This window comes from Plectropomus leopardus, chromosome 1, assembly GCF_008729295.1.
Source record: "Plectropomus leopardus isolate mb chromosome 1, YSFRI_Pleo_2.0, whole genome shotgun sequence".
Lineage (NCBI taxonomy): Eukaryota > Metazoa > Chordata > Actinopteri > Perciformes > Serranidae > Plectropomus > Plectropomus leopardus.
Genome location: NC_056463.1, coordinates 23,010,900 through 23,037,332, shown reverse-complemented (window position 1 = coordinate 23,037,332; position 26,433 = coordinate 23,010,900). Strand labels below are relative to the sequence as shown.

Below are 26,433 nucleotides of genomic sequence, written 5' to 3'. Positions count from 1 at the left end.
AGCGCTGACAATGGGTATGGCTCTGGCCACAAAATGAGAGGGGAGTTAAAACCCAAAAGCCACATTCAGGAGGTTATTTACTTGGAAGCCACTCAGATGTCAGGACAGCTGTTGTAGTGTGTTGTGTTGTTGTGTGTAGCTTTGCTGTAAAAAGATCTAAGCGCAACAAAAAAGGGGAGTAGTCTGCGACGCTCTGTCTTTCTCTGTCTTACTCCCTTTCATTCCACCAGTTCACACTCTCTTCTTCGTACCAGTTAAAAAGGATCTAGTAGTGCTGCTTTGTAAGACAGTTTGTTGCCATGGCGTCAAATGCCAGCCACATGTTGGAGGCTGCCTTGGAGCAAATGGATGACATTATCGCTGGTAAGAGTTTTTGTTTCATTATCAGACCTTGGGACTGCTCAGTTTGTAATTTCAGGCCTCCATATTGCCGGTGCTGCCCACGTGATTTTCACATATACAGTACACAGGAAAGAAAACTTTTAAAATTGTGACAGATAAGTTTCAAACAAGAGCTACAAAAGAAAAGAATATAAGTAAAGCATTTGCTGAGAGCGAGAGATCTGTTTTTTTCTGTTGGAGAGGTTTGACTGAAATAGAAGAAAGCAAGTTTTTGATTCTATGATGGTGTAGAAAATACATAATAATTTTCCCCGACAGATGAGTTCTTCTCTGTAATCTTTCTTTTTTTATATTCTGCGATCAGGCACTCACTCAGTTTGATGCTTTTGTATTTTTAGTGCTTCTCCTTGAGCTTTTAAAACTCCCTTTGCACTAATTGCACAAGTTCCTTTCCAGTGTCTTCTGCTATTTTCTAGCAGAGGTGATACATTTTAGTCAGCGCGGTTTGTCACAACCTCAGCAGTCTGTTAGTGTGTTTGTACAGGGTCAGAAGACAATGTTCTATTATGTTAACAGTGCAACCATAAGTACACAGATGATGACTAATAACTACACGTCACACACTATATCACTGAACATTAAACATTAAAAAATAATGTCCCCATTGTGTCCCGACTGCATCACTGTACCTTTGATTCAACTTCAAAGACTATAAAGTACTTTCTGCAGCTTAGACATGATGATTATAGTAACCTTCAAGCTGAACTTATAATTTGTGGATTTCAGATCCCACAGTGCACAGCCATTTGATGCTGTTTACATCCAGTGAGCCACACTGGAGCACACTAGCATCCCCAAGAGGCCAATTCAGGAACTATTCTTAATGTACTGCAGCCTACCGGTCACCTCTCAAATCTGTTGAACACTCATGCCCAAGAAACGAGGATGCTGTAATCAAATTTTCTCTGCTATTTTTCTGTTGTTCTTTCCTCTAGGCAAAATGGGTGAAGGGCTATTCAGTGCTCTGATGCGTTTAGATGGCCAGGACTGCCAAACCTCAGAGTGCACCTCATCCCTCGCCCCAGCCACGGTCCCCTCCCTCAAGGCTCTCCAGCTGACTGAGGCCCTCAGGGTGGTGTTGGAGGGGCAGCGGAGTGAGGAAGAACAGGACTCTCTCAGGAAACAAGTCTCCACTGAAACAGCACACATTATACTAAAATGGCTGAAGAGAGATGAGGTGAGTGCTGCATCATCTGATGGCCTCTGAACACTCAAACAGGGATGAATGATAAACTAGAACAGCATTATGTAACATGCAAATCCTACATCAAATATGAATCCAAAACTGATATAGAAAACCAACTGTATGAGAAAGGATAAGAGCACAGTGCAAAGACATACTACTATAGTACACTACTCCACGAGTCCACAGGTTTTATTAGGTCTTTGATCGTGGTCATCAACATCTGGAGAGCTTTTTTCCTGACTGCAAAGACGTAGAGAGCTGAAAGAAGGATTCATTGCAAACTGCACCAGTAATGAGATCCAGAGCTCCTGTTTCAAGTACAAGCAGTTGCTCCCCCTTTCACTCCCTCATTTCCTTCATTCTTATACCCCTGGATTACTCCTGTCCTCTCTTTTCTGCAACAGTTGTTTGTATGTCTAGTCCAGGTTACCACTAATATTTGTCCTCTACTCAAGTTCACTATAATATTATCAACTTAACGCTCATGCTCCCCCTAAGTCTCCTTCTCCTCCTCCTCCTCCTGCCTCGTCTTTACTGACTTCTTGCTCTGCACAACATCTGACAAGCATGTGCTGCAGAATGTTTCCTCTCCCCTGTGCCCCTTTAGGAAGCCCCACAAAATTAGCTCGACCGAGAGGTACTTCAGACGGAGCAAGACGGGTTAGAGACAGACAGAGAGAGGTACGGGGAGGAAGACAGAGAGGACAGACAAAGATGAGAGATCATAAGGTGCAGCAGAAATGCAGCAGAAATACTAAAGTGGTTTGAGTGTGCTTGAGAACAGGAGAAAACAAAAAGGGGGAGTTAGAAAGAAAGAGGTAGAAAAAAAGGGAGGAGAAGAAAGAAAGGGAGTACAGCCAACTGGCATAGCTTGAGTTATTCGCCTCAGCTCTAAAAGTCTCAGGCTGCTCAGAATCCAAACCACACGGACCAAGGTCCTCTCTGCTCTCTCTACAACTGCAGTATGGAGGGTCTGTAAAAGGAGTTGGGATCAGGGAGATTGAGGGTACAGCACAGTTAAGAGCCACTGCTTTGTCTGTGGACTTTGGTATCTGTTCATCCTCCTTGATGCATAATAGCATCGGCTCAATTCTGTTAGTATCTAAGAGCCAGACCTACAATACAATGGGCCTGCAGAATGGAGTATGATATTGACTTCTACAGACATTTTGCCTGGCTGAAGAAGGTAAGACATTCTCTACTTGCATGTTTGCTCTTCAGACCTTTGCACTGCACCAGAACTTGCACAAAGGATCTTGGTTGTTTGTTTTGGTCTTGCAGTGTTGTTGCTTTTACAACATAATTATAGCTGCCATGGTAGATGATTTGGGAGAAAGACGTTTTTAGATTGTGAGTCGAAGAGGTGTGCTGCAGAATATGCAACACATGCTCTCTAAAGGAAAAAGAAGCAGCTCACTTTTGAAGGGTTCCCACACCATTTTAAACGTCAGATTTTAAGGACCGTTCAATGATTTTCCAGGCCCACTGTACTCTAAATTCAAGGAGCCAACACGGCATTGTTGGAGACACAGATTAAGGTTAATTACCGTTACAACACAGATAATTATCAGGATTGACAAAAACTCACACAAACTGTGTGAACACTTCTCCATTGTGCTGCATTACAGTGATGGCAGACGATATGAAATGCACTGCCATTTCTACATCTGCAGAATACATATAAATTCAAGCACTTTCATTGAGCCATGTCTATTTACATTAGACCTACACCTAATGATTATTTTTATCTATTAATCTATCAATGTTTTTTTATTGATCTAACTATTATTTTTTTATTACCCAATTAATATGACAACAAATTTACCAAAAATAACATTTTAAAACTTGTCTGCACTGCAGGGCATTATTCTCCAACAAAAAATAGCCCAGTCCTAACTGGTAATCTGTGTTTTACAGTCTGATATGAAGTCTCTCCAAAATAAAATTAATGCAAGAGCTTGTTCCATTTAAGTAAACGGAATGAAGTGCAATCTACATTTAGTAATCCAACAGCAAAACAAATAAAACAATGTCAAATTCAAGTCACTTAACAGAACAGTTACTCTTTGTAACAGTAACAAACCTCAAATCTTGGAGTCCAACTTAACATTAAAAACAGTAAAATTAGTGCAATTTGAATAACACTAGAACTTTTCTCTAACAGAAATAATTATAACTAGTCCATTCTTTCTGCATTAAAATAGTCCAGCCTTAACTGGGCCTTCAGGCACAGAGCTGCCTACTGATGTGAGTGCTGTATTTTCATATTTATAAACACATATTCCTCATTTATGAAGTTATACAAGCTCCTGTACAGCTGACAACCCCATGCTATAAATGTTTCAAAAAATAAAATGCATTGTATCAGCATGATGGCATTCTGTCCACAGAGACACAGTCAGATAGCTTTTGTTTTGAAAGGGAAGCAAGGTAGTTGAGGTAAAACAAACATCTTTGTTTTTCCTCATCTCTGTGACAGAGAGAGACTTTAAACTGCAGTATTAAGTGGTATCGAGTCAACAAACGCGAGCGTAACGCGTGAAAACCGGCAAGCCACCGCTTCTCTAGATGTGCTGCAGCTGACACGCAGCTGAGATGCACCTGACAACCGCAGCGCCGAAACAACATGCTCTGCCAACTCACATTCTCATGATGCACGCTGTCGATTACGTCGACGCGTCACCCCAGCCCTAATTTACATCACTTTTCAAAAACCTTTGAGGCCTTGATTTTTTTTTCCTACAAACGTTTAAGGATTTCAGGGACCATCAGGGAATATCACCTTTTATTTGATTACACACATTGTGCATGGTTTGTTTTCTCTGTCTTAAACAACATTTTTGATTTTAGTCAACAGAGCAGTAAGGCTCTTGCAGAGGTGCGAGTTAACTCTCCAGACCACTGACGAATCGTTCATTCAAGCTGAAATAAAACATTTTGACACAATAGCTAAAATGTCTTTGAATGGATCATCGTGGATGACATGCTGAACACATCCTGCAAACTGGTCATAGGGTTAAAGTGTTTGAGGTGGAAGATAAATGGATATGCATGTCCGCTGAGATCATTTCCTGCCACTGTAACCTATAGGGAATCTTTGGACAGCACATACCATCTTGCTGCCATTAAGAAGGCATTAGTCCTCACTGCCTCCATTAGCTTATAATTCTTACTGAATGTTAAATCCATAGAGGAAGCATTTTCATGCATGTACTTGTCAATCATTATTATGTACAATTTTGAGCCATGGATGCATAATGTATCAAGGACGTGTCAGCTATTAACTTACATAGGAAAAGTAGTTTTTAATTTTTTCCAGAAACCAGAGATATGACTAATCTTCATGACATTTTTTGGATATGTATTATGTCTTTGGTTAAAGCTGCAGCTGGTAACATTTTTTAATTACATAATTTGGTCATATTTAGCTTTGAAATGTGGTCAAACTGTCAAACTAGGCAGCGCTGATCAAATGTGACAATACTAAATTTTTGAAATATTTCACACTTTTAAGTAAACAACAATTACAACTGTGACGTTTCTCAGAGGATGTGTTGGCTATTATTTTGGATTGAATCGCAATACAGTGTATGCATATAGTGATTTAGTTTAACTCAAAGATCAGTGCTGCTTTTTGGACATAATCCCCACTGGAGATTATTCAGATATATATAGTGTTGTGAGCACTTGTGCGTTTCCCAAGATTTTGGAAATAAAAGAAAGTTTGGATCACTGTTTGTAAAAAGGAGGAGTTGGATCTAGCTTTGTATTTATTTTTTTAAAGTTGGCTTGAAAACACTTTAAAAACAATGAAGCACAAAGCAAGAACATATGAGAGCTGTTCACAATTTAAAGTAAGCCAGAGACTATTGGCCACAAAAACTGAACCATGAAAAATACTGAGGGGACGAGAGGAGGGACTGTGCGGGACAAAAATGTTATCGATCACAAACAGTTAAGTCAAAGAATATATGTAACTTTACTTAATGTATGCATACTGTACTGTTATGTAGCTGTAACACATGTATTTAGTGTATTTTAAAGTCTGATGCAAAGAGCATATTAAAGGTTTAAAGGTATTTCAAAATTATTGCAAACCACTCGTTGGCTCGGGAACGCTGAGCGCTGAGCGCTGGTCTACATAATGTTTCCATGATTGTGGCTGAAAGCCTGGATTTTGGAGAAATTTGAGCCCATTTGGTTGCACTTTGCTTCCCTTGCACACTGATGGCTCTGAAATATCCCTGACTACACAAGCAGCCCCGATCAGCCTTCACTCAAATGTTTTTTCCACTAATCAGCCAGTATAAAATGTTCACATTTTTAATGCTGGATTAGGACCTGCAAACCACTTACAGACATTTCCACTCATGACCCACTGACACAACAAAGTTTGTGACTAGAGCTTTGCCTGAATGTGTCCAATGCTGCGACCTCACTGAAGAAAAACAAATCCCACCCACTGGGCAACTGTCCTATATTAACAGTCTATTTACTGAATTTAATAGCTGACTTTTATTTTGAAGGTAAACCTCCATTCCCCTGGCAATAGTGAGTCCTACCAGGAGCGCTTATCACGTCTGGAGGGAGACAAAGAGTCACTGATTCTGCAGGTGAGATTAGTCACTCCTAACATACAAAACAATAGATCTCTGTTGGTCTCTCTGTGTGTAAGATTTAGACAAACTTAAACTAGAAGTACTGCCTCACAGTTGTATACCTCCGAGAACCAGCCAGGTTATAGTTACAGTTCACAGCCATGTCTGTCCAGACTCATATGTCGCCATGACAATAGACAATACTTCAAATATAGTTGCTGCTGCAAAAAAGTGAGATATTACAGAACGTGGATGATTCACACACATCTTCAACCCAGCAGCAGAGAGGATCTATACCATCACCACAGTTTCAAGGTGGATGCCCAAGATTAGTGTCACTAAATATAAATTCCCTTAAGTCCATCTTGAGATATCAAATTTATAAGAACGAGACAGACACAAGCTCACAGTGGCCTGGACATTTGACCACCAAATTCTAATCAGCTCATTACTGAGTTAAATGAACATTTGTACCAGATTTGAGGAAATTCCCGTCAGGCCCTCATGAGATATCACATTCAAAACAAGACTGTCACAAACCAGTTCACAGTGACGCTACCCTTTTACTTATGACTACTAAAATCTAACAGGTTAATTGTTGAGTCCAAGTGGATGTTTGTACCAAATTTGAAGGAATTTTCTCAAAACCAAACTTAAGGAAATTCCCTCATGCCTTTTTTTGAGATATTGCATTCACATGAATGAGACAGACACAAGGCCAGAAAGACTTTGACCAATGACCACCAAAATATGATGAGTTCATTGTTGAGTCCAAGTGAATGTTTGTGCCAAATTTGAAGGAATTCTCTCACGGCGTTCTTGAGATATCATATTCACGAGAATGGTATGGACAACTCAAAAACGTAATGCCTCCAGCAACAAACAGGCCTGAACCTAAAGCTTGCCTGGACATCCATTTCAAAGGTGAATTAATTCCACTGGATATTAGTGTGCTTAAACAAAAGAGAACATATGACACCACACTGTAGGAATTACTTTTAAACAGTGCCCATATCGCATAACAGCGCCAGAGGAAAGAGACGAGGGCAAAGGTAGATCACGGTATTGTGCTGTAAACGTTGCGTAATAGCTGTATTTCCTTTGCATGGGTGTAGCAACAGTTATAAATCTGGGTTTCATGCTGTTACAACACCAGAATGTCTTGTTTTGTGTGATGTCTTTGTCTGCATATGCATGTGTGTAGGTGTGTGTAGTTACGAGGAGTGCTGAACAAGTGCTTCTCTCAGACAGGTTGAGGCTAGCACCACCGTGTGCTGTAGCGTGTAGGTGTGTGTGAGAGCAGGTGCCCTGTTTGTTTCTTGAGGCTCCACATAAAACATTCCTTTAGAAAATCCGTTCCACTTGGCTGGTCCATCCAGCCTTTTAAGCATGTGATTAGCTATTATGTGGCCTTAATAGTTTCTCTGCGGATTTACATTTAACCTGCGTTCTGCTGACATTGCCAGAGCCACTGAAGTGTTGCAAGCACTCTACTGAGGCACAAAGGATCATTCATTTCTTTTCAAAGGAAACGACTGCCCTGTTTGATCTGGCGCAGATGTAGACATTTCATTGAACACAGCAATTAAATATAAATTGCTGATATTAATGTGTACTGTGAGAGAGTATCTAAGGCCTACAGAATATTGCTGAGCCCGGACTGGAATAATGTTAGAAAGGGTGAAACTAAATGATGGCAAAACAGTTTGATTGTTAAGTTTTGGTTTAAAAAAGACTCATCTAACTAACTTTCTGTCCTCATACAAAACTACACACAGGTGAGTGTGCTGACAGACCAGGTGGAAGCTCAAGGAGCCAAGATCAGCGATCTACAGAGTTCTTTAGTGGAGCATCAGCACAAACTCAACTCCACAGAGGAGATGCTACAGCAGGTACTGACCTTGTGCCAAAACAACTTACAATGGACTTTGTCAATACCAAAAACCAAAATGCTTGATGTATACTGGACCAAAATCAGGAAACTCTGACTTCCATTACATCCAGAGTTTTTATATCAATGTTGTTTTTCCGTTAAATAACATGTGACAGGGTCCCAGACTATCTATCTTTCTTTTAAAGAGGATTCTTCTGCAGATATTTTCTCATAAACTTCACATTCCTGAGAGTGAATTCCTAGCTCAGATTCCACTGTTTCTGGCTGCAGATTACCTTGACAACCAAAATATTTGGGACACTCCGACTCATTCCACGGCAGTGTCTCAAAGTGTTTATGCAGGGCCAGACTGGTCTGTCTGGGCAGGTGATTACAGCATTGGCCACACCCCCAATGTGAAACAACAAGGACCCTACATGCACACGTGCGCAAACACACACACACACACACACACACACACACACAGAGAGAGACAGAAGGAGAGAGAAAGAGAGAGACAGAGGAAAGGAGAGAGGGACAAATGAGTAAGTGAGGAACAGCTGAAAAAGGTGGAGAGATGGGAGGGAAAAAGAACAGGGGTGGTGCTTCTTTGAGAGTTCGAAGTGTGTGTGTGTGTGTGTGTATGTGTGTGTGTGTGTGTGTGTGTGTGTGTGTGCAACTTTCAGTTGTTTGCTCTACAAGAGACGGCTAAACACCACAGAGGACACTGAATGGAATGGATGCATGAAACTGAAATCGTCTAAAACTACAAGACATTTGAAACCATTGCATCCATGAGGGAAACACACTTACTCTTCTTTTGCTGCAGTCAGACCGTGGAATAAGATGAACCAGGTACACAGAAATCAATGTACTTTACACTTGCTGCTCTTGCGAAATTTCCACTAAACTAGACTGCTTCAACCTATTCTGACAAATGTACTGAGCGCCAGGAATGTGTCTTTTAACTATCTGATGAGTTGTAAAACTTAAAGCTCTCGGTGTCTACTTCTACGCTCAGTGCTGTTTGTGTGCAGTGTATCAAAGGGCAGCCAGGGCTGGTTTCTTGGAGACATGGTCATTATGAGGCTTTGGACGTGAGCCGTAAATCTCTTCCTGGTGACAAAGCTCTAATATTTTCCATGTGTATACTCGAGAAGAAGCCCAGATATTTTTCCAAAGCCGGAGTTTTAAATGGATGTATCCATATGTACTGTTTGCCTGCCTCCGATGCTCAATTCTGGACTTTAAGTGATTTAGCACCTGCTTGACATCAACTAAATTAGTAATACATCTGCCCGCATAGTAGTGGCTTAACTCTCAAGGCTGACAGCCATTCAGAAGAGATAGTCACAGAACTACAGCTGACCCATAGTCTCCCACAGCACCAGGTTTGATTGGCAGCAGTTCAAAGTGACAGGAAAATGCACCTGTCAAAGTTATTTTAATGTTGTTTCTATGAATGTTTTGCATGCTTCTGGTATCGTTCTCTCTCACTCTCTCTCCCCCTCTGCTGTGTGTGTACTTTGAGAGAGCTGTGAAATAGGCATTATAAATAGTGGTCATGGGTTGTGTATATTTAGCCACTCAAACAGCGTCTGAAACCAGTGGGTTTGTCTGAGGGGACCGTCATTACAGCAGTGGAAGCTTGCTGTGCCTCATACTTAATGCCGTCTTTGTTCAGTAAGTATTGAGTGCCGCGTGTCATTTAAAGGATTATGTATTCATGTATGTTTGTATGTACCTGTGTGTCTGTTGTGTTGCCTCATGCGCTTGCTGTGTGTTGTTGATGACAGGAGCTCCTGCATAGGACGTCACTGGAAAGCCAGAAGCTGAATCTTATGGGGGAGGTTTCCTACCTGAAATTAAAGCTGGCAGACATGGAGGGAAAACAGGGCCATGGGGCTGAAAGGCAGCACAAAGCGGAGGTAGGGGTTTTCTCTGAGCCAATTCTGCCTTTTTCTTATGGTATTGTATTTTTAATTTATAATACAGCCTGTAGGTATGTTTGTTTTGTTTGTAAGAATGTGTTTAAAGCTAATATATATTCATCAAAACAAGATTGCCCTGTTGAGCAGTGCCAGTTGGACTTGATTTACTTGCTTTTCTTTAATTAGTGGCACGATGTACTTAGTTTGAGGGAATCATTTCACTCTGATGATACTTCTGTAATTAGCAAATTTGCTTAATGTGAATGCCTCATAACCAAACGTTCTTCCAGTTTGTTCACTGAGGACTGTTTACAAGGAGGAATTAGTTTAGCCAAAATCCTCAGCAACTTCTGTTTCACTTTAGTCCTCGGAAATTTGAGCCTAACTCTGCCAGGAATGACGAGGGTACACACAAAAATCTGTCTTGTGTTCTGATGGATCTAACCTTGAAGTCAGCTGCTGATTTTATGGAAGATCATAAACACTTTCTGGACGGATGGAGGGGAACATTTGCCCAAACCATGGCTAGTTGTTCCTGGGCAAAGTCCACAGGAAAAAAAGGTCTCCGAAAGGGTTTAAATTTTTTGTCAGTTCAAAGTGAATCATGTATTTGCTTAAGAGCAATGTGTTAGGTTACCAGCAGACTTCCTGGGCATTCATTGACCATATAAATTTGAGAAAGGGGAAGCAGGGAAAGCAGCAGGCAGGATACTATAATATATGTAGTTACTGTCAAAACACTGCTGGTCAAAGAGCCTTTGTGTACGCAGGTTAAAAGAGTTTCTGCATAGCAAAGCTGGCATGATGGATTGCGGGCCAAATATGAGTGTGTGTAGGCTTCAGCTCAGAGAATTTTGTTCTCGGTGGTGGGTAAAGGTTGACTTGGCCATTCTGAAAAAGAGAACCCTCTTCCTAACTGGAAGCATGCTCCCAAAAACATCTGAACTGTATTCATGAAAAAGATATACTTAATTATGCTCAAGTGTTTATATGGATTTGGTTTTGGTATTTCTTCATAAAAAGAAATGGCATACTGTATGTGTGACTTCGTAGACAGCAATGTTTCAACACTTCTTAATCCTGCTTTCGTCGTGTGTACAACTTTCCCTACAACAGCTGCTTAGACTTAAGGAGAAAAGGGAAAAAAATGCTATTTACTGGCCTCCCACGTGCTGCCTCTACTACACAAACATGTCCACACATTTACATGTTCACACATGCATGCACACACACACACACACAAAGTGGAAGCCTCCTTGCTGTGGAGCCAGTAAGCTCACAGTTAAATTTAGCCACGCAGGCACTCCATATCATCTGTCATATCCGCTGTACTGGACCCCAAGTGAGACTTCCTCTGTCCACAGTCCGGGCATAGCTTGGCTGCTGTTTACACTCTTTTTGAAGGAACATGGGCACAGATCACCTCTAAAGGGTAGCAAACCTGCTCACCCCTTTTGTGATTTATCAATGCAGAGAACCTAAACTGAATATGCCTGAACTCTTGAGTATGGAACAGTAAAGTGTTAATAGATTTATGGTCAAGGCAACGATTCAGGCTCATGAACAAACAAAAAATAATATGTTTAGACCAGATGAGATTACATGTCTGTTTATGGGCACCAGTCGAGGATCTGTCTTTCTCCAGCCCGTCCTCACTCCCAACTCATTAAATGCTGCATATTTTCAGTGATGTCTGTGTAAGACACCGATGCGAAGAGGCAACTTTCGCAATGATATGTACTGGGTGATGGCAATTGTTGATGCAGCAGACAACAACCCAACTCCTCAAAAACTGTTGCTTTGTCAGTGGATATCAGTGTTAAGACACTGACACACAGAGGCACCCTTAACAGCAATATGCAACGCACTGACTGGCAGCAGTTTAACCGGCAACAAGTCTGCGGAGGGGTGGGGGAGGTGGGGAGGTGAATGGGTCAAACAAACTCTGGACTTTCACCTGGGAGCCCGCTGTTTATTTCCCATGTGAAACCAAAGTCAGTGGAGTTAATGTGCTAGTGTCTATAGCATGCTACAGTGGTGACACGTGTCACCTGACATTACATGATGTTAATAACAACTGTACTTATTTTAAGCCAAACCATGATGTTTTTTGTAAACCTAACCACGTGCTTTTGTTGCCTAAACCTAAGGAAGTAAACCTGAATTGAAGTTTATTTTGAAAAGACTCAATGGAACAGGCGTTAATTGATATGCTGTACCTCAACGTTTAAAACTGACAGAAGGGTACCTGGGTGTGTCATATTTTGACGTCTAGGTCCACTGTCAAAGAGGGAATATTTGACGAGTTGGGATGAGAATGTGTTTGTTTCTCTGGGCCACTATGTGTTCAGGCTCAAGACCAAATCTACACTTTCTCTGGATTTAAAATATCACATTATGTAGTCATGAGGAAAAACTGATTTGAAAGATCACTCCTAAAACGATGTATTCACACACAAACAACTACATAAACACCTACTTTACAGTATTTCCTCTTCTCTTTCTGAGTATTTCTCTCAATTCTTTTCCCCCACTGCATCTGTCAGACTGTAGTGAATTTCATTAGTGAGCTGCAGGAGCAGATGTGCAGGTTTCAGAAGGAGATCAATACCAAGATCCAGGAGAAAAAGGCCTTAGAAATCCCAGCTGATGGCAGCTCTCCAGTGGCCTGCCCCACTGAGTCCACTGAGGGCGAGGGCTCAAATCCCGGGCCGTCCTGTGACAGATCCTCAGGGGTGACACACAAACTAGAGGAGGTTCCAAATGGGCCTGATGGGAACACATGCGGTCTGGAAGAGGGTAGCTCAGATGCAGAGCACCAGAACCACTTCGGAGAAGAAAGTGTAGGCACAGCCTGCCTGCATGACTTGTAATGTTATGTGCAGCATGGGTTGTCTCACTAAGTGTGTGTAATCCTCAGCTTCAGATGCAAATGACACAAGCACTCACTAAAAATCCTGTGCAGCACCAAATGTTCCTGTGCTCACTAAAGCAGCAATTAATGTTATTGTGCAACTCGATCTGAAAAATTGCATTTATCAGTTATGCACAAGTATGTGTCACAACTAATAGAGTGCAAGTTGTGTAATATTTAACATTGCGCTTTATGAAAGAACAACGTGCAGATTTACTAACATCACCTAAATATTTCAGCTAACTCCTCCCATACGTTCTGTTTTAGGTCTTACTGAAAGAGCTCAGGATTCTCAAGGACAAAGTGGAGCACTTGGAGGATCAGAAGATACAGTACGAGAAGAAACTCAAAGTAACAAAGGTAAAAGAAAGTTCTGATTTTTCATGGCGTCTAGACTTTGCAGTACACCATCAGTGCCCAAATTCCACTGCTAACTGTCCGCTCAACTTTCCTAAATGCTGTCCAAACCAGATGTTCCTTCCAGTTAAGTGAGTCATTCTGTCTTGCACATTCACCTATGTTTTCTTAAGAAGTCTGAGAACGATTTCACCTTCTATTTTAAAGTCCTGTAGACATAGATTTAATGATGGCTTAGTCCCCTTTTTATTGCCCTACTTGTATATGTTGGCATGATCCCATGGCACTAACTTCACAGACTTTCTTGAGAAATTTTACTTGCTCTTGCCCTTTTGATAAAATCATTATCTTTCCCATTGTTTCATCATCTCTTGCTCAGTCTTTCTTGTGGTCTTCCCCTTCCGGTACAATATCTGCCTGTGTCTTTGTATTAGATATATTTTACTGAGCTGCCCACTCAAACAGTTGTTTGAATTTACTACTTCATCATATAAATGTTGCCTGACATTTTTTAAAGGTTGGAATTATCCACATACTTCAATACTTTCAGTAGTTCTCAAATAAGGTACACCTGGTTTGTTGCTTGTGTATGTAAAAACTGTATTACCATCTGCAAGGTTCGACGCCAATGTTGTTTCTTCACTTGTTAGATCAGTCAAGTGGGTCGGAAATCTACTTAGCCAGAATTAATTGTTACTTGCCCCTACACATATTGTTTTAGTTATAGTTTATAGTTTAGCAGCTATAAAATAACAGAAACTTCATATGCCAATGAAGTTATTCACCTTGCACTCAAACTTATGGAAAACTGCGCAATACATAGCAAAGGTTTCACCCACATCCTCCAATGCCACCCAGCTATACTCCTGTTTCCAGGATAACTGAAATTCAAACTAAACCTGTCGCCATTTTCGCAGGAGTGCCTGATTTGTATGGCGCATGTTCAACCCCTAACAGAAGAAAGTGAGACGGCTCACTCTTTGGCTACTCCCATTATCAGCTACAGAAAAACAAAGTGCTCAATTCTTTTTAACCGCCTGCCCAATTGGGCAAGTGAGTTACTAGATTTACTAGCCTGCCATGGGATTTTACTTGCCCTGGGCAATTAGGCAATCCTCATTGTTAAGCCCTGTCCCATTTGAATCTTTACAGTACCTGGATGTTTACCTAGAATTGTAAAATGAACATGTATTACATTTCACTTTACTTCTTGAGCTTTAGCTTCTGGTAGCAAATCGCTAGGCAAATATGTTTTTGGAATCAAGCTCGGAAAACGTGCGTGCACACTGGAATAATTGGCTACAGATGTTGATATGGCAGATACTGGACTATATAAAAATATCTTTATGTGTGTGTTTATGTATCTAACTCTAGCTTTTTAAACAAACCAGTAGGGATCAGTGTTTTGATAAAGTGAGATGGGGAGTAAATGAGGCAAAAAGGTTATTTTTTCACCTTCCTTTTTTTCTACACAACACACAAACAGAACACACTGGCACAGAGAACAGCCTGAACCTTAACTTACTGCCATCTGTTTTTTCTTTATCTGCAACCTACTTCAAAACAACCTATGAACTCCAAACAGAAGTGGCCCAATATTTGGCCCCTTTATACTCAAAAAGGATTGCTGTGCTTTGTTGTGGGTGTTTTATGTATAGTGGTGAGATATTTGTGTTTCAAGTGGGGGCACGTGCACTCACTGCATGTAAATGTCTTGTTTTTGTCAATAGGAAAGATGTTTTATCATGACATGTGTTGGCACATACAGTGCACAGAATTGCATGCATGCATTCTGCTAAGTTTCCTCTCACTGTGTGGCACCTCCAGGCAGAGATCAGCAGCCTTCAGCAGCTCCTGCTCAGTAAGAACGCTGAGATCGAGAGCTTGCACACTCAGCTGCTGGCCAGACCCTCTCTATCCCCCGAGAGCTCGGAGAGAGGTAAGCAAAGCACCCAGCCTTGAGCCCTCCACCGACCTGCCAACAGCAGCCTGTCATTGTGACAAAGTTACCCAGCCTAAGAGGTGACATGGTAACGGCTGCTTTTTTGCATACATTAACTCACAGTAACAGCTGTGGGAAAAGTCTCTCGGCCCTTTATAAACTGTCTCATCATGGGTCTCTGTCTCTCTGTCTCTCTCAGAGGAGATGTACAGGAAGAGGCTAAACACCAAATGTAAGCCTGAACCTAATGAAAATCATTTTAAACCCCCGGGCCATGTCTAACTTTGATCTTTCATTTATTTCCTTACTCCAGACATGCCTCTTTATTTTATTATCTTTTGTTTCCTTGTGCTCTGAGGGGCAACGCTGACAATCACCAACTGGTTTCCAAAAATTACTCGATGCACTATCTATCCTCCCTTTGGCTCTGTCATTCCATTTATGCTGTCATGGATTCCTGAGAGCATAAAGTCTTGTTTGTTCTTAATTTTGTCTGTCATAGATAAACACATCTCTGGGGCACTCGCCCGGTATAATCACTGTCACTCACCAGCAATGCTGCCTGTGTGCCTGCAGTGGTTACAAAGGAAGTGTCCACGGACTGTGGGCCCAAATATGTAAACGCTGACATGGCTAAAGCTATGAATGGTAGATTAAAAAAGGGCTTGGGGGAATCTAAATATACATGGTTTGGATGGCACTCTGGTGAGGAATAAATCTACAACATGCTAGCATGTATTTTGCCTTTTCTTTCTTTCAAAATAACCATGCGTCACTACGTGTCCATACAAGACGCTAATTTATGAGGCATGGGCAGCTGCCGATACAGATTAATGATCAGTGTGGGGTTTCTCTTTATAGACCAGGAGCTGCAGAGGCTGAGGAGTGGAATGAAGTCACTGGTGGCTGCCAATGATGAAAAGGTAAGTTACCAGTGGAAACCTTGGCCTTCTGGTCAACACAGCTGGATGTGATTATGCAGCACAGAGCAATGTGTGTGTGTGTTGTCATCAGTTTACTACAATGTAAAGTGTCTCACCAGCCTGCATAAAGAATTGCTATCATCATGCTGTTTAAAAGGTTAGAAGGTAACTGTTTTTAGATGTTGTCATTTCTCCGAGGCGCCGCCCTCCGACCATTTATAGCACAGAGGGGCTTTTGTCTTCTCCCTCCCAGAGAATCTTGGACTTTAAAGACTCACAGACACGGGCCTACATGTGGCGTACTACTGAAGACACACACGTCCACACACCCCAAGGCGGGCCATTTCAGGCAAAGCCACACTTAAGTAGGCCTCGACCTGCCAAGCCTAATTTTGGAGCGCGCTGCATTAAGAGAACCATGACAAAACCAGGCATGGGCACCACTTCAAAAAACACACACTGCACGCAGCTGGTTACCACAACTAAGATTTCCAGCCAGGCCTGTGTCAAACCCTCCCTATTCACTACTTTGATGTAAAGGCCATATGGTGAAAGTGGGACGTTTGTGTGGCATTTCGGTCAGTAGTTGAGTGAAGCCGATGGTCCATATGTGTGTTTCCTAACCTTAGATAAACATCTTAAATGGGTTTCCTCTGTTTTCTTCAGGACCGACGCATTGAGGAGCTCACTCTGCTCCTGAATCAGTGCAAGCAATTCAGAGAAGTCACTCACACCACAAGGCAAGGTAAACAGCTTATTCGCTCATTTGTCCTTCCCTTGTGTCATCTGCATTACATTAGCAACAATTTTAAGAAGAGTAAAAGCTTCCACACTTCCCTTTCGAACAGTTTTGTACACTGCTTGAGTTACGGAAAAGGTATTTGTTTCTCTTTGTTACTGTAGCTCCATCTGCTGTTCGTTCATTGTCAAATGGCAGGACTCCATCGAGCAGCAGTGAGGAAGAGGAGCATGTACTGATGAAGAATGCTGACTCTGCCAGTACAAAATCTGAGGATGTAAAGTCTGAAGTGAGTGCAAACTTATCTTGTCACACTGCTAGAGTTTCTAACTTTGAAATAATACCCTGAAAAATACTGAATTTCAGTACCATTTTCGAAACCAAAAGATGAAAAATTGACATTGAAGGCATAAAATTGTTTTAAAAAATGTCAAAAGATAAATATAATAAGACTATACCATGAAAACAATGGCTTTTCTTTTCTTGGTTAGTAGCAGAGAACAGCAGAATGACTGTAGTAAATATCAACAATAAGCGAGAGTTTGAAAGTGCAGCTGGTTTTGTATCAATGAAAATGAGTACTGAAACGGTTTCAAACATGCATAATTGATAGGTAACCATAAATAGATATTTTTAACAACGCTAGTGCAAACAGCATCTTGTTTAAGTGTTTTGTTTGTATGGACATAATTTTAATTTTATTTTCTTTACTCATCACAGGTTTCCATAAGCAGTTCTTCCTCCCAGCAAACATCTACTTCATCAGCGCAGAAGGACAGTGATTCCAGGTAGTGATGCAGCTTTTCATCAGTGGACATCTCCAATATTTCTAAGTATAATTTCTAAAATTATTGTACTTTTATCTTCTCAGAACAGAACCACATACTTTATCAAGTAGCTTGAATGATCTGCCAAATGGACCTTTACAAAAGGTATTTTGTGATCAACATTTAGCCTAACAGGCCAATAATTTGTCATTTCTTCTTTAATGTAGATCATAATCAACCCAGAATGCTTCTTTTGCTTTTTTATTTATCTATTTTCCTACAGTATTTACAAGATACATTTACAAGATATATTGGTACATGAGAGAACTTAAAATTTGCGCATTTGTTAAGTACAGGGTTTTGTACATTTTTGGGATTGGCGGAATTAGTCAACAGGTTTATTCAATGTTGCTACCTTCGCGAGTCGCCACCAGAAATGGTTATTATTATTATTTTTTTATTATTATTATTACTTAAACTTATAATCAAAATAATTATTTTTGCATTCACCTAATGAAAATGTTGTTTCCTAAACATGTATTTTCCTTAAAAAAGTATTTTTTCAGTATATGTAATTTGTTAACTTGTTGTGTGAGTTGTTGTCATGTTTTGTAGGACAATTTGCAAAGTACCACACAATTCTGTAGTAGTTAAATTACAATTTGGTTATTGAAAAATGTGATGGCTTTTACATTATACACAATATTTTTTTTTGGACAATGCTTAACCTTATGGATAAAATTCTGTTCGATTTTGACTGCTTTCTGAGGGTTATCTTACTTTTAGAGTAGCCAACTCTTCTATGTTTAAACTCCCATTAAAATAGCAAGAAAATTGGTACATTTATTTATAGTTACTGTCTCTTCTATTTGTATCTGTGTGGTTTCCCAGAGTGGTCTGGATGACACCAGAAGTCAGACGCTGCCGGTGAATTCCTCTCTTTCAGAGCAGAATGAGAGCAGAGACAGCAGTGAAATCCACAGTCAGAGGTCTCCAGATGGGAGCGAAGATGGAGACTCCAGCCAAAGTAAATGCACACATATGAGCTGTACTGCTGTTTTACGTGTGGTTTGTCCAAGCTGTGTTGCCGTGCCCAGTACACAGGGACATAGAAAACTCACGTGAATATCTATCTACATAACTATATTTGTCAGGTATCCCCCATGAAGTCTGAGTAATGAGTCAATCATTTATGTTAAGCTGTATGCGTATTGCACAATATACTGTATAGCTGTACTTGCTTATGACACACAGGAAAGGAGTAGCATGATAAAAATATAGTAGGAAATATATTTTCACATTATGGTACCGCAACCACACCCTTGCAGATTTGGTCCCTCCACCCAATATTGATTTCTTGGCTACAGCCTTGGATAGTTTGCAGTAATAACCCCTGACGCAGGTTCAGACTTCTTTCTTATGTGAAATGGTCACGAGGCCAGCAATTCCCATGAGCAACGGCAGTTTTCATATTTGGAGCAAACCACTCTCCTTTGACCAGACGACCACTGTACCTTTGATCACATCTAATTGCAGGGGCTACTGACAGAGCAGATGGATCATGGGATAGACTTCCCTTAGCGAACACACCCTCTCTCCTGCTCTGATTGACCACATTCATCCCAGCTCCACCCTGCCTCAGCTTCACTGACCAGTTTTAACTTAAGCCCCACCCTGCTGCGTTCTGACTGCAGCCCGTATCATACACATCACACCTTGTAATATTTAGCTCAAACCCTTTATTTTTTCATGGGGCATTAACCGATGAATTATTTGCTTAACTCAACTGTAACCTGTGCTCCCTCTGCTGAGAGAAGTACTATAAAAAGAGGCGGCCACACATGCACTACTTAGCTCTTAGTGTTCTGTTTGGTATGCAAGAAAAGAAAAAAAACTGCACTTACTGCTTTTTACTCAGCCAGCAAGATTTCGTCCTTAACAATGCCTAAACAACAGTAAACTTTTAATTTAGATTGTTTAATCGTCCCCATTGTTTATGGGTTTTTTTTGTTTTTGGCAAGATTACAGGGAGTTTATGTCTGCTCTAATTATCACAAGTAAACTGCCTTTTTTTCACCAATCAAATGCATCTATGACATGTTGCATCTAAGTAGCCTTTCACACAGTTTGAACCATATTAGTACTTGGTAGTATTACACTAACTGTGGTTTTTGTAACCTCTTACAGGAAAGCCGGAGAAAGTTGATGACAGCACTTCAAGCGATAATTCCCCCGTTCATTCGGGAGCAAACACACAGGCGGGCCAACGAGCTGTGGGCTCACCAGAATACATGAAGAATAACAGGAGCTTTAAGAGACTCTGGGGAAAGTGAGTTTGGGGAAATACAGTGATACATCAACAATGCGCCAACACAAATTACAGTACAGGGCAAAAAAAAAGGAACTTAAACATTAAATAGACCTTAATGAAGTTTATGTATGATTATGTACAGCAAGTCTAAATAACATGGTTTAGATAGAATATTTTCAATTGCGCGTAATATTAGCATCATCAGCGTTAATACGATTAATCGCATGATTAAGGTCCATTTTTATTTTTTTTTAAATCGCTTTACCGACATTCCTGTTTTTAAGAGGCTGTACTGGGCTGAGTTGTAACGCTGGTTATGAAAGTATATGACCTGCGGAGTCCAGTGGTGCCAATCACGTCACACTGTTTTAAAAAAAACTAAGCACTGAAAACATATCAATAATAAAAAATGATTAATTGAGATTAACCATCAAAATCTGCGATTAATCACAATATAATAAAATTATTATTTGACAGCCTTATAATTAAAATATATAGGTCTTTGTAACATAAAGAGAGGAAAATATAGAAAGATTTTTTTCATTAATAAATAGGTTATGCATATATTAAACTGTCTTCTACTACTTCACTTGCCCTACTATTATACTTGCCAAGTAAACACTATACAATAACTGAAATTACACAATTACACACAAATATCAGATGCTGAATAAGGATTACTGTAACTGACTTTAAGTTTTATAAGTATTTCTGATTTCACCTTTATCTTGCATCTTATTGTTTATAATTATCAACAACAACATATAAATGTACCACTTTTGTCACATCTATAATCATTTTACTGTTTACCCTCGCACATACAGACTTCGAAGAACCCAGTCTGGAGGGCTCCAGGCAGCGGATCCAGATGGCGGTCAGTTTAAAAGAGGAGGACTGCGTGCAACAGCAGGACCCAGACTGACCAGGACCCCCGAATCTTTTAACTCTGCACGGTAAAGTTCAGTGTGCCTCTGCCTGACCTGGCAGTACAGAACTCCTTTTCTAGGCGTTTAAGGGTTTTGTATCAGCTTGGTCGCTGTTATGCTTTGCTGTTTTTTATAATCTTGTGTGGTATTCCTGCCTCATCACTCACTTCCACCATATCCTTCAATACCAAAAGAAAGTGTCTTGAGGGCTTTTGGAAAGGCCTCAGTGTAACAAATTCTGTTTTAAATGTATTGTGTGATTTATGAAATAAGGAGATGATTTTAAATACTTTTGCAATACATTTATAAAAAATAATCTGATTTGTGCTTCTTTGTTTTAAATTTCAGTGATATGAATATTCCATTCAGCCAGTGGACCAAGGAGCAGGTGTGTGGCTGGCTAGAGGACTATGGACTAGGCCAGTACGTCAATCTCACCAGGCAGTGGGTTGAAAATGGACAGACTCTGCTGTCTGCCACACCCCAGGACTTTGAAAAGGTATGAATGCCACTTTAAAATAAACTGGAAATATCTTGAATTCAAAACTCAATTGTCGTGCATTTACCGATCTAACCATGAGATTGTAGCAGAAAAAATATTCACAGATAAACTGGAAGTTTTATTAGGCTACACCAAGCTGCATGGTGTGTGGGTAAACCACTGATTATACCACAAAATTTAGTTTGTTTCTAACAACATCCTTTCTGACCCCAGGAGATGGGCATGAAGAATCCACTGCACAGGAAGAAGCTACAGCTCGCTCTGAAGGCATTCACCACTAAAGTTATAGAGAAATCGTCAGAGCTGGACTACATCTGGGTCACTCGTAAGACTCTTTCTACATGGAATATTTTACTTCTCGAGCTGCGTGTTCTCATTTGAATATGATCTACGAACAGACAATGAGACCTCTGGTGAACCGAACCAAACAAAGACATGTACAGTGTGAGATGTAAATGTATTATAAAAAATGCAAATATAGCCAGCATTCGAAACCAGGAACTGCAGGCTATTTTAAGTGAGCAGTTTTAGTAAATATGTTTAGACAGCTGATGATTCAGCACGCAAAAGTTTAGACAGTGAATTGAGTTAATGTCTGATTTTCACCCATTTAGGTTGGTTGGATGACATCGGTTTGCCTCAGTATAAAGACAATTTCCATGAAGCCCGAGTGGATGGTCGAATGATACAATACCTCACAGTGGTAAGACTTAACCCCGCATGTACTGTAACGCCATCTATTAAAGCACAGGGCTGTAAATATATTCATTTAAAGGAGCAGTGTGTAGGATTTAGTGCCATCTAGTAGTGAGAATTGTAGGTTTCAGCACACTGAAACTCATTTTGTGTGCCAAGCCTGAACTCCCAGTTAGAATTCCTTCTCTTCTCCGCTCCTCTCCAAAACAAACTAGACAAGATGATTAAATCCAGTAATAACACTGAATTAATCACTTGCATGTTACAAATCAGTGTTTCACTGATGCTGTTGGGCTCATTGCAGACAGGCTGCTACCCAGCACCTAATGTGTGCTGACCTTCAGGAGGTTTTTACTCGAGCAGAATCATCCGCAGATCTCCTCCAATTCAAAACTGGAGGGGTTGACCGACATTGGATTTTCAGGGCCAATACCAATAAGGATTATTAGTAGTTAATGAGACCGACAATCAATATTTGGAATAGATGTGCATTTACAATGACAATGAAAATCTTTCTGTCAATATTTAGAATTTGGAATATAACAAGCTCCAACACAAAACTTTGTTTAAATGCCTTTAGCAAACATTTAATCAAAACTTCAACATCATATAGGCTACAGCAAGTTCCCAGCAACATTTTGTATAAAGTCAAGTGAAAATTCAAGCAAAAAATGAATAAATAAAAATATCTCTCTGAGGTTCTACAAAGTAAAAGTTCCTCTCATGCCTAACGCTTTCTTTGCACTTTTTAATTTATCAATTTTATCAGCAATCATTAAAATAAAATATCGATTCAGATAATGGGCAAAATTACAAATCTTGGCCCCAATAATCAGCCAGGCCGACCCCTTTTCAAAACAAAGGCATCAGGTGATTTAAACCGGTAAAAACACTGAATAAAGCGGTTTCACGTTTTAAAAAAATGTCCTTATGACAATGCTCGTCACCCCGGGGGGCTGTAAAAGTGATAGTAGAAGCTGGATATCGGCGCACCGTAAAGCCCAGCTCAGGGGTTAACATCAACCGCACAACTTCCGTCTTCCTGCAGAGGACCCCTGAGCCGTGCACGCTATTATCCTGCTGCCTGTCAGAAAGTGCTAACTAAACGTCACATTTCTGAAGATTTTGCATGCTAGTGTTTTTTTTCTGGGCTGTTCAAATAAAGTTACACTTGACACATATATCAACACTTTACCTGCAAGACTGAGATAACTCTGCGTTTGCATTTACTATTTCTTTCATGAGGATAATAAAACCACATCCAAATAAACCACAGATACACAGGAGAGCACCGCTGTACCCAAACATCAAGATACAAACGTATGAAACGACTCACCAAACAACCAGTGAAGTGTGAGGTGCTGGCACGTTGATACTCAGTCGGATCCTGAGGTTGTGTGTTTACAGTCCACAGTTAGCTTCTGCTGGCACACAAAGCCTCCACGCATTTCCCTTTTATGTCACATTTTCGGCCTGTTCAATCTCCTTTTAAAACGTTTTCTCTCGTACTCCGGTGTGTAAGTGTCCCCTCGTCTCCGCGATAGTAGCCATGTCGTCGTCGCCCTCTTTATCACTCTTGTATTTGTTTTTTCATCGATAACCCGCCGAAAGTTTGACTCAAACAGCTGATCGGCGGCCTAATACCGTGCACGGCTCAGGTGGGCGTCTGCGTAGGGATACGGTTGTTATGCGGTTGAAAAATGTAGCGCCAAAAGAAAGGGCTGTGTGACCGCGAGGTAAAGCAGCGATCATTTGTAGGCAGGTTTTATTAACCCTTTGAAACTTAAGCAAATTGTTTTGATTTCTTTTAAAGACATAGAATACAACATGTTACATAACAAGACATGGCCCCAAAATTGGCACAAAAAAAGTAAAAAGGTAAAAAGATTGCAAAGGCAAACAAGAAAAAAGTGCTGAAAAAATGTATATTTTAAAAATATATGTATTGGTTTATATACAGTTTTTTGTAATATAATGTTAGATATGTAATTATTATATATAAATATAGCTGTCTGGACATTTTCCCAAACTTTCTGTAGTATTTTCTAATAACTCAGCATTTTTTTTCAAATAAATTTTTAGGTAAAATTTCCTGCAATTTATGGGAAATTCCTTGCCAAGTTGGTCAGTGCCTTTTTTGCCCTATGTTTTCAAAAGACATCAAAGGGTTTTCAAAGGGTCTTATGGGTTATAAAAAGGGAGTCTGAACGTGGCACAAGAAAACTGATGTAGATCCAGGTTTGCAAGGGTTAAAGTGGCGAAAATTGTAAAGTGTTGATATGAACCCACAGTATTATGCTGAGCTTTGGGGTGCATGCCCTGTCTACTGTATGTGATAGGCCTACGATAACTATAGCCTACATGAGCGTCTTACACAGCCCCACTTCAAAACCTCTTAACTTTCACTTATAGATATAAACGGCTAATACTTTAAAGCAATAAAAATAAATAAAAAACACAATTCTTACTTTCAGAACATTATACACTAAAGAAAATCATCCTCTTATTATATTCACTTTCTATCAATATATCCCCCTTAAACCCTAAAGACTGGACCTTTAAATTCCAGAATTAAACATAAAATAAAACAATGTCATGAATTTGTATAATTTTCATAACGTTCACTGACTTTCTTTTGCTTTTCACTCAGAATGACCTCTTGACTCTGAAGGTCACCAGCCAGCTTCATCATCTCAGTATTAAATGTGCCATCCATGTTCTCCATGCCAACAAGTTCAACCCCAACTGTCTTCGACGTAGGCCGGGGGAAGAGGTAAGCTACGAGAAAAACTAGAGCTCAACTTGTGGATTGTGCCAGGCTAAACTGTATAAAGTAGTTGTCTTTGTTAATGTTAGATGGTGAGCAGCTGTCATAACAACTGTTGTCCACAAGATGGCGACAGACAAACATGAAATGAATCCAAACAGAGCATTTTGTTTCCAAAGTCCTGGTTCTGTTTAAGCTTCACTCTGCCCACATATTTAGAAGAAGGGCCAAACATTTAAGAATCAGATAAAAGAGGTATAATTCCAGTTAATTTATATATATATTTACCTTCTTCAGAAACAGCCCTCTCCGTCAGAGGTGGTGCAGTGGTCTAACCATCGCGTGATGGAGTGGCTGAGGGCAGTGGATCTTGCAGAGTATGCTCCTAATCTACGGGGCAGTGGCGTCCATGGTGGGCTGATTGTAAGTACTGGACCTTTTGTCTACAAGTCACACTGGTATTACACGCCTGGAGACCTAAATATATTCCTGCTGTCACTACGCTCTTCCATAGATCCTAGAGCCACGCTTCAGCTCTGAGACTTTGGCCCTGCTGTTAAATATTCCTCCACAGAAGACTTTGCTCCGCCGCCACCTTGCCACCGCCTTCTCTGCCCTGGTGGGGCATCAGGCCACGCAGGAGAAGCGAGAATATGGCAACGCCACAGGCCATGTACCTCTCACTACCACGGCGAAAGTAAAGGTAACAGCATGATCTAAGAATCAAAATGTTCTGTCGTTGTTGCAACAGAAAAAATCTAAATGATTTATTTATGGGGTTAACTTTTTGTGTGTTTTCAGCCAAAGAAGCTGGGCTTCACCCAATTCAGTCACCTCAGAAAGAGGAGACTTGATGAATCTGCAGACTATATCTGCCCAATAGACAGTGGAGCGCTCACAGTGAACGGGGTTTCTCGCTTACCTTCTGCTGCACTCAGGAGCCTCAGCCCCACCTTGGACAGACAGGCTGAGAGGCGGGAGCACACGGGCGTAAAAGCTCAGGCGAATAGCCCAAAACAATAATTTTTCAAAAAATACAGCACGCTTTCCTCTCACTCACTAAGTGACTTTGTGAAACAGTGGAAATTTGGATGCAGAAATGTACCCAAGATGACTCCATGTTGTGATTTGCTGGATGGGCTGCAAAGATGCTGTGTTAAACAGGTGATGTTAATTGTTGTTAATGTATTTGTAACCAGATGTTGCTTTAGCAAAATTCATCTAAAATGGTGATGAATGGTGATATTGTGTTTTATGAAAGCTGCTCTCTGCATTCCTTACACAGATGGATTCCAAAGCTTATACTTTTGCTTTAAAACAATGCATTTTACTGACTATTTTGTATCTAAACATCTGGAGATTTAGTTAGAATACTGACAACCTGTTCTTGTTATATATTTGGATTGACTACTTCAACGATGTCTCTCATTCATTCTCTTTGACTGACAAATAAAATCCCCAAATTAAATCATTTCATTTTTTTGACAGTAGACTTACTCCTCTGCACCATCTGATTTTGTATAACTTAAAATTCTGCAACTCAAACCCTGTTTCATAAGAACATTGTGAATATGCAATAATAAAATAAACATGAGGTCA

At 40.4% G+C, this 26,433-nt stretch overlaps 1 protein-coding gene across 6 annotated transcripts; it reads left to right on the top strand.

Annotated features, from left to right (window-relative positions):
• Positions 1–287: 287 nt before the first annotated feature.
• On the top strand, positions 288–26,433 carry ppfibp2a (PPFIA binding protein 2a). 6 transcript variants are annotated; one of them, XM_042502937.1, is made up of 24 exons: positions 288–363; positions 1,338–1,579; positions 6,115–6,201; positions 7,965–8,078; positions 9,856–9,987; positions 12,537–12,833; positions 13,172–13,264; positions 15,089–15,200; positions 15,403–15,435; positions 16,065–16,126; positions 16,793–16,871; positions 17,030–17,154; positions 17,586–17,653; positions 17,737–17,797; positions 18,524–18,659; positions 19,820–19,961; positions 20,768–20,896; positions 21,218–21,368; positions 21,585–21,696; positions 21,986–22,074; positions 24,718–24,840; positions 25,132–25,257; positions 25,349–25,537; positions 25,636–26,433. In XM_042502937.1, the coding sequence occupies exons 1-24, from the start codon at positions 300–302 to the stop codon at positions 25,855–25,857; spliced, it is 2,988 nt and encodes a 995-aa protein (XP_042358871.1). In that variant the 5' UTR covers positions 288–299; the 3' UTR covers positions 25,858–26,433. The 6 variants fall into 6 exon arrangements, with proteins under 6 accessions (XP_042358871.1, XP_042359096.1, XP_042358950.1 ...); XM_042503162.1 differs by lacking the exon at positions 12,537–12,833; XM_042503016.1 differs by lacking the exon at positions 15,403–15,435.